The sequence below is a fragment of the Gigantopelta aegis genome, chromosome 8, assembly GCF_016097555.1.
Source record: "Gigantopelta aegis isolate Gae_Host chromosome 8, Gae_host_genome, whole genome shotgun sequence".
Lineage (NCBI taxonomy): Eukaryota > Metazoa > Mollusca > Gastropoda > Neomphalida > Peltospiridae > Gigantopelta > Gigantopelta aegis.
This window is the reverse complement of record NC_054706.1, coordinates 46,767,570-46,777,245: the sequence shown is the minus strand read 5'-3', so window position 1 is coordinate 46,777,245 and position 9,676 is coordinate 46,767,570. Positions and strand designations below refer to the sequence as shown.

Below are 9,676 nucleotides of genomic sequence, written 5' to 3'. Positions count from 1 at the left end.
GTAGTAGTAGTAGTAGTAGTATTGGTATGCACTGTTTGTGTATTTCCTTAAATTAATGGGACATTTGTATTAATTTCGTTGTTCTTAATTTAAATACTTTATGCAAACATTTGAGATGCATTAATAATAAGACCTGTTGATTTAAGTGAAGACGAGAATTAAGCTGAATTGATACGATTATATTTAATCGAAATAACCTGTACCAAGGCTATGTTCGTACATTCGGTTACTTCCTGACCGACTAAGGTTGGACTATACCAATTCAAATCCCATAGGCGACCACGTTAACGTTTGTGTTTAAAAACACTATATGCAATATATCGACCAAACTGTGACCCATAAATATCAGTACTACAACCCCTACCTCAAAGTATTAACTGCAGAAAATGGTACCTTTCATGGCTCATTTCCGGTATAACCAGATGTTTCTGCAACACTCCTAGTTTCGCACAAAATTTGAGTACTTTTTTTTTTACAGGCTACTTGACACGGTGGTACTACATCAAATAAAATTGCATACATTTTTAGCCCAGATGAAACATTTTTTTACAACCAACACACTCACATTTATAACCAATCACAGGACTTGTGGTGTTAACTTCTCTATCAAAAGTTCGGTGCACCACGAACTTTGACCAAGCCGGAAATGAATTGGTATAGTGCAACCCTAAGCTGTTCTGTGGTAGCTAATCAGGGGAAGGAACTCTATTACAAAAGATTTTCCATAATTTCTCGATGTTTTTCGGAAGGGAATTACATGTGCAAAATGTATCGTATAATAGTACGTAAACAATGTGCAAGGAAGGAAATACTCTTGTTTGGTGATGATGTGTCCTTTTATTTTTACTTTTATTTTTCTCTTCTTTTTTTTTCAGTTCAAGAGAGAAAAAAATTAGTGGGGGGGGGGTGTAAACTAGGGACGGTCGGTCGACCGGAAACACCTATTTTTTTGTTTGGCCTTACTGTATAATTTTTTTTAACCCTAACCCTAAACCTAACCCATTTTCTTTCTGGGGGAGGTCCCCAAATCTCATGTTGACTGTTATTGCATTCAGCACACGCACTGTAAATAGGGCTGGACCTAGCCCAGTGGTAAAGCGTTCACTTGATGCGCGGTCGATCTAGGATCGATCCCCATCGGTGGGTCATTTGGCTATTTCTCGTTCCAGCCAGTGCTCCACAACGTGTAACAAAGGCCGTGGGTATGTACTATCCTGTCTGTGGGATGGTGCATACAAAAAATCCCTTGCTGCTAATGGAAAAGAGTAGCCCATGAAGTGGCGACAGCGGGTTTCCTCTCGTAATATCGGTGTGGTTCTTAACCATGTCTGACGCCATATAACCATAAATAAAATGTGTTCAGTGCGTCATTAAATAAAACATTTCCTTCCTTCATTGTAAATATTCAATTCCATAGCGCCATACCCAAAAATGTCTTTCTAGCAGAAACCCTGACAGTCCAAACTATTCTTCCTTCTGGATTTCCTGGTTACTTAGTGGCATAAAGTTAATTTTGGGGGAATCTTAACTTCACCCAACTGAAATAGTAATAATATAATTGCTTAAAATTAGGTTTATTACAGTCTACAAAGATATCACAAAAGCTGCTTCAGAATTGTCATATTATTTTATGTCTGGGGTCTGTCACATATTTTCCCCAATGTATGCAGAAGTGTTATATCAAAGGCCGTGGTATGTGCTATCCTGTCTGTAGGGTGGTGCATATAAAAGATTCCTTGCTATTAATGGAAAAATGTAGTGGGTTTCCTCTAAGACTAAATGTCAAAATTACCAAATGTCTGACATCCAATAGTGTGCTCTAGTGGTGTTGTTTAACAAAACAAACTTTAGCATGGTTTCTGTAATGTTTTATTTCGTGAGTAGTGAGTGTTATGGCCTCCGATCCCCAATCGGCTCCCAATGTCCTCAATTCTGGAACAATCTTGAAGCATAAAGTTCACAAAAATACATTTGGTGGTCAGTAACATGTAATAAGTGGGAAATGCTGGCCAGTGTTAAATTGTCCAGTTGTGTAGAAATGGCAAAAATACATATTTACATAAACAAATTGATAAATCGAACCACACACACAAAACAATAATCCATCCATACATATGCACGCATGGCGTACATACATGTACTGAGAGGCATAAATAACGCACTGAATTATTTCTTACAGAAATGTCAAATCACATGTATTAAGTATGCGGACAAATAACATTATTGATAACAATTGTAAATGAAAGAGGATTTTGTTCAAATCAGATTTAAAAAAAATAAGTTTTCAGTAAAAAGCATAACTGGTGTATTTATTACAACACTGTTACACAGCATTGCATATGAAAATACGTTTGCATGTGCATTGCCTGCTCTCGTCTTCCTATAAAAGCAACCATTGTTTGGGTTTTGTGTCTTCTTGTTTTTTAAATATGCTTTGGTAAGTAATGTTAAAAAAAACCTGCTGTTTTATTACCAAAAAACCCAGCTGTGGTTTTTGTTTAAAACCACATTTTATTAAAAAAAAAAAAAAAAAAAAAAATCCCGATGTGAACAGTATCTTCTTTCAGTTACAGTTGTTACCAATATAGCATTGGTCTGTATGCCTAATATTGATGACATATTATTTATGTAAGAAAATATAAGCTAAATACCCATTGCGTTATTACACGCACGCATGCATATATTTGGCCAGAGTACTCTGCTGTTCAAGAGCTAGGCGACATTTGTACGGTTATGACCGCTCTCCGGTGAATGTTTGTGGTTAGTGTGGTTAATGTCGCTGTAGTCTGTGCAATCACGCTGGGCAATCTTCGCAATGAGAAAAATTAAGGCGAGCAGACAATCATTCTCCTAAAGTTGTTCTATGCGCGCAAGGCGATCAATTTGCCACTCTCCTAAAACTTTATAGGCCAGTGTGGAGAGGAGCGTAAGCGATCACTCGCCTTTCCTGGTGGAGACTGCTGGGTGAGAGCAGGTGCGGAGATACGAACCCACCGTCTATAATACTGGATTAGACCATAGAGGTCAGCAAGGCGATTCCCAGTACAAACTTCACTGGTAACATGACAGCACTTTTATCAATATCAGTATCCTGAAATGGAGAATCGGGAGTGTAGCACTTTCTCCCAGGATTTTATTTAAACAAACAACGGAACGTAGCCCAGTAGTAAAGCGCTCGCTTGATGAGCCGTCGGTGGGCTCATTAGGCTATTTCTCGTTCCAGCCAGTGCTTCACGACTATATTTCTTGAACTATAATAGTAATAAGAATTTTGGTTTAGTCGTAGATTTACGTTTACATGCAACAACTAGGCTTAAGCAGACTGGGCGTGCGCAGGGGGTGGTCGAGGTGGCGGGGGGATATGATTTTTTTTTTCGCCTTGAGCAGTTTAGTTAATCTACAAACATATAACACATTTGGAAAAAAGTTACAATTGAGTGAAACATGAGTCTGTGACTGAAATGATGAAATAGCCTCTAAAAATAGACTAAATAAAACTCGACTCCATAACTGCTGCTTCTCAGACGCACGTGCGTTTTTAAAACTATGAGTAATGCATTTTGTGATATTACAAACACCAGAATGACCAAAAACAATTGGAATGTACTAAAATGGATAATCTAAACAATAAAATCTAAGTAAAGTATGATTTCAGTTACGAAAAACGGCTCTAGTAAAAAAAAATATATACGCTCAGATTAACAACTAATCGGTTGTAAGGGTTGTATTCGACGATAATGGAGTTGTAATTTATATTTATCATCCATTAAAGGCTTTTGTTGGAGATATCGCTGGCACTATAATTTGCGATATCTCCGCAAATTTTAATCACAAAACAATGTTTGTTTTAGCGCTAAACCTACCATTAGTGACGTCACGCCACTGCCGTTCTGCTAGTTAATGAGTCTACCGCTGACAATCAACCCACATTACTGACATTGTTTACAACTGTCGCAAATGAAAAGAATGATAATGGATGATAAAAAGAATACCCCCTCGTTTCTTGCGATATAATTTATCAGCACGAGTTCGTTGATAAAAGCCTCGGATTTATGATATCACAAGACACTCGGGGAGTATCCTCTATATATATATTTTATTTTTGTGTTTTTGGGGGTTTTTTTTTATTTTGGGGGTGGGTGGGTAACGACACCACTAGAGCACATTGACTTATTAATCATCGGCTATTGGATGTCAAACATTTGGTAATTTTGACATATAGTCTTAGAGAGGAAACCCGCTAAATTTTTTCCATTAGTAGCAAGGGATATTTTATTATATGCGCCATCCCACAGACAGGATGGATAGCACATACCATGGCCGTTGATAATACCAGTCGTGGTGTACTGACTGGAACGAGAAATAGCCCAATGGGCTCACCGACGGGGATCGATCCCAGACCGACCGCGCATCAAGCAAAGTTTTACCACTGGGCTACGTCCCGCGCAAACAAGTTGTAAGAGTGCTCATACTTGCAACTGGACAGTCGTAGAAGTCGTGAGATCGGCGAGTCGGTCAACTTCGTCGTGACAGTTGGTAGTCTAGTCTAAGATTAGTATTATTTAACCCAAAGTTGATTTGTCTGTGACGCATAAGTTAGCTAAAATCGAAAGGGCTGAAAATAAATACGTTTTAGTCGGAAAAGACATTTAAATTTGCTTAAAACCTGGTGGGTTGTTGTTGTTTTTTGTTGTTGTTTTTGTGTGTGTGTTTTTTGTTGTTGTTGTTGTTGTTGTTGTTGTTTTTTTTTTTTTTTTTTGTTTTTTTTTTTGTTGTTGTTTTTTTTTTTTTTTTGGGGGGGGTGGGGTATTGAGGATTTTTAAGAAATGGAATACTACATTCGTGTCCGTTAGACACGATTTATCATACAAATGGTTTTAAAACGTATCAAACTCGAATGGCCACTCAAGTAATATTCTCTATTTTCATAACTAGGTTCCATTGGACCAAATCAATTTCCATTGCCGATCATGTTAAAGGTGGGGTTTTGGGTTTTAAAAAAAATATAGCGTATCATTACCAATAACAGGGCTTTTTTCTTTCTTTCTTTTTGTTGTTGGTTTGGGTTTGGTTGTTTGGGTTTTTTTCTTTTTTGAAATAGCAGGCCAAAACATATTCTGTCAAGAAAATATATAACCTGCCGGAAATAGACAGCATGGGGTGAGTGGAGGATTGGGGACAATGTGTGGAAAATTAGGACCTCTGGGATGTATTTTAGAACATTATGAAATTAAAATACAAGAGAACAACGAGCTCAGCCTCAGTTATAGAGAAGATGAGGAAGGAAGGAAGGAAATGTTTTATTTCACGACACACTCAACACATTTTATTTACGGTCATATGGCGTCAGACATATGGTTAAGGACCACACAGATATAGAGAGATGAAACCCACTGTCGCCACTTCATGAGCTACTCTTTTTCAATTAGCAGCAATGAATCTTTTATATGCACCATCCAACAGACAGGATAGTGCATTACCACGGCCTTTGTTACACCAGTTATGGAGCACTGGTTGGAACGAGAAATAGCCCAATAGGGTCACCGACGGGCGCTTTACCACTGGGCTATGTCCCGCCCCGGTGATAAGTACGTCTGTCTCCTGTAAAAATTACTTGCGATTTTTTGATAATTATTTTGGGGGGGCACCCACATTATGTATGGATGGATGGATTATTTTATAAATTTAATAGGTTTATTTTTAAAAGGATTGGGGGTATGCCCCCACTACCCCCTCCATCTACGCCGCTGCGGCTGCTAAGTCTACAAACTTTACCGGTATTTCAAGCCTTGCGATGAGAGCCGAACTTTGACACTAAAATTTCTGCTTTGGTACAATGCAACCTTTATAGTCCATTTGTGCCAAAACAGAACCGGTGATGAATTATCATGCAAACTCTATAATGAATAATTCATAGAAAAACATTATTACGTTCTAAATTCAATACCAACTCATATGTAACATTTGTTTTTACAAATAAATAAATTAATAATAATACTTTTTATTTGTTTTAAATTAGTGTAAATAAAGAAATGTTTTAACAAATTACCACGAAATGAGATAAAGTTGGGTTAAATATTTTTCATGCAGGGATGGAGGCAACATCCATGATAAAGCAATTGCACGTGTGTTTCTGCCGTTAGTCTCTGTGTATTGCATACTATAGTAACAATTCAGGTGCAACTATCTTGGCTGTTACAAGATTTTATCTATATCGCTAATAAACGACACCACTAGAGCACATTGATTTATTCATCATCGACTATTGGATGTCAAACATTTGGTAATTTTTACATTACCATCAAAGGATCTTTTATATACATCTTCCCACATATAGGACAGCACATACCACGGCTTTTGGTATACCAGTCGTGGTCTACTGGTTGGAATGTGGAAAGAAAAAAAACAATCAGAGAATGGGTCCATTGGGGTGGTTCGATCCTGTGACGGAAGAACCTACTGCGAGCCCCCGCCCCCTTACATCCTTGAAATAATTGTATTGAATGTCATGTAACTCCCCATATTCTAAAACAATAAATGTCAGATGTAACACATTTTACTACCAAGGTGGTTTGGGACCCTGCCTTTATCGGTTTTATTAGAAAAATTTTACATTATCAATAATGGCAATACTTACGACATGGGGGGTGGGGGGGTGGGTGGGGGGTGGTCAAGTAAAGGGATGACGAGAGAAGAGAGGGACGTGGAGGATGAGAGAAGAGTAGGGCATAAAAGCCGTCAATTAAATACTCATTTAAGATTTGGTTTAAAAATATTTCTCTCATTTTTGAGAGAGAGAGAGAGAGAGAGAGAGAGAGAGAGAGAGAGAGATAGAGAGAGGGGCGGGATGGAGAGGGGGTGGGGGTAGGGTGAGGTGGGGTTTACCAGCCAGTACCCTAAAGTATTATATTATGTTGTTTTATTATTTTTATGTACACAACCCATGTTTTACCCTTGGCATGTGTTGTTCTAATTGTAAACAAGGGGCTGGCAATAGAACTTGTAAAAAAAAAAAAAAAAAAAAAAAAAAAAAAAATCTAGAAGTCCTGTATATACATACATACAAATTATATACCTACGCATACACACATAAACATGTACGTCAACGCGTTCATATAGAATACCACTGATAAATGATATGGTGATAAAATAAGGAAGCGAAACTTACGTTTAGTATGTTTAGACTTTCATGTTTGTATATTACATTTTAACATTGTTTCACTAACGATTCAAGCGGTAGAGAGTGATACAAAACAGAACTTACTCAACCCACGATGCCATCACAAACAACTCGGACTAGGTTCAGGAACTGTACATCTGTATGTGTTTTTGCTGTTTGCTAACTTTTAAATGCTAGAACACTGAGGTGTGTGCCCAGGACAGCTTGGTTGAACTTTAATGGAATATAAGTACGAAAATAAAGTTGTACTGAACTAAATAAGAACACGTCCGTTCTGTGTTGTCATCTGTCGTATCCATAACAGCAGTGGACTATATTATTATTATTATATAAGTCCATGATGTGGATTTATTTTTATTCGTTCGTTCCCCAAGAACGGAAATATGTTGAAGTCTATGATGTGGATCTATTTTCGTTCAAGTTCCCCAGGAAGAACGGACATATTTGTTTAGACTTGAGAGAAGAGTGGGGCATAAGAGTCGCCAATTAAATACTCATTTAAGATTTGGTTTAAAAATATTTCTCTCATTTTTATGAGAGAGAGAGAGAGAGAGAGAGAGAGAGAGAGAGAGAGAGAGAGAGAGAGAGAGAGAGAGAGAGAGAGAAGAAAGAAAGAAAAATGTTTTATTTAACGACGCACTCAACACATTTTATTTACGGTTATATGGCATCAGACATATGGTTAAGGACCACACAGATTTTGAGAGGAAACCCGCTGTCGCCACTATATGGGCTACTCTTCCGATTAGCAGCAAGGGATCTTTTATTTGCGCTTCCCACATGCAGGATAGCACAAACCATGGCCTTTGTTGAACCAGTTATGGATCACTGGTCGGTGCAAGTGGTTTACATCTACCCACTGAGCCTTGCGGAGCACTCACTCAGGGTTTGGAGTCGGTATCTGGATTAAAAATCCCATGCCTCGACTGGGATCCGAACCCAGTACCTACCAGCCTGTAGACCGATGGCCTACCACGACGCCACCGAGGCCGGTAGAGAGAGAGAGAGAGAGAGAGAGAGAGAGAGAGAGAGAGAGAGAGAGAGAGAGAGAGAGAGAGAGAGAGAGAGAGAGAGAGAAGAAGAAGAAGAAGAAGAAGAAGAAGAAGAAGAAAAAAGAGTTCGTAACTACAGATGCCATATTTCTCTATTTTTACATGTCATAAATAACTACCCCGTACACAATGTTTGCATAAATACCTCGGATGTTATTTATTTAAAAACCAAGTAAACAGTAAAATCGGCGAATCCACAAAAGTTGGCGAATTGACTGCCGATACTTAGATCAGGCCGTTAGAGAGAGAAAGACCGCAAACGTGTCGGCAACACAAGCCTGGCAATACTAGGATCCGACTACTAACTGTCAGGACGAAGTTGGTCAACTCGCCGATCTCACAACTTCTACGACTGTCCAGTTGCTAGTCTGAGCGCTCGTACAACTCTATCCGCGTCGTATACAACCCCTACGGCCAATTAGTTGTTAATCTGAGCGCACAAGTACGTTGGGAGTGTAGGAAATTACAACGCAACTGTCGAGTTGACAAACCTCGTCGTGACAGTTGACAGTCTGATCCTAGCATTACGGAGTGTTCGTCTGAACTTACACGCCCAATTCCGTTGATCGTCTTCTAAAGATTCTCAAACATATAATATATATATCTATATATATATATATATATATATATATATATATATATATATATATATATATATATTTAAAATTAGTATATTAAATTATTTGGTTGTAATTGTTTATACATGTAGTTGAAGCAAACGTTTTTTAATACGGAAGGTTTTAATAGCAAAACTGTCATTTTACAGCTTTACTACTGTATCTTTAATTTTCAAAAGAAAGTTAAAGAGAGTAAAAATAAAATGAAAGTCAATATAAAGATATAAAATTGCTTCATGCATAACAACGCAAGAACAAACGAGCATTAAATTATGCGACTTAAATGGATTTTCTTATAATATGGGATATTGAAATCGATGGGAAAAAAAACTCTGAAAGAAAGGTGAGAAATTAATGATTCGGTGTACTAAAAGGCAACTCAAGCTATAAGTAGCGCTCTCTTTTCAAAGATAAACTTAATTTCCGATGTGGATTTTTAACGAAGCGCAGGTTGACTTTCTGTTCAGCTTTTTCATCGACAACCAGGTCCTGAGCTTTGTACAGCCATGCAAATGAGGAACAGAATGTCAAGGCCACACATATCCACGCGAGAACAAAGGACCAATTATAACTGTAGGTTCTGTGACGTATGAGTATTTCCTTGTATGGAATATTGAATTCGGAGAGTGGTTCTTGTCTTCGCTGCAGGTGGCACTTTCCGTTGAATAAGGCTATCGTCGTTATTAGAGTTATTCCTAAAACAAAAGTAATATAATTAGCATTGGCCTACCCAGAATTTTAAATTGGGGGTACCCACAATAAGGGGAGCACGTACATTGTCTATGATTCATGTTATGGGTTGAGGGCCAAATGTGAAGAAGGAGGTT

At 38.0% G+C, this 9,676-nt stretch overlaps 1 protein-coding gene across 1 annotated transcript in view; it reads right to left on the bottom strand.

Moving 5' to 3' along the window:
- Nucleotides 1-8,933: 8,933 nt before the first annotated feature.
- Nucleotides 8,934-9,676, bottom strand: part of LOC121379691 — an 8,727-nt gene continuing 7,984 nt past the window's right edge. The window contains exon 4 of the mRNA XM_041508342.1: nucleotides 8,934-9,575. Coding sequence (XP_041364276.1) covers nucleotides 9,234-9,575 — 342 coding nt within the window. The 3' untranslated portion in view covers nucleotides 8,934-9,233. The remainder of the gene's footprint in view (nucleotides 9,576-9,676) is intronic.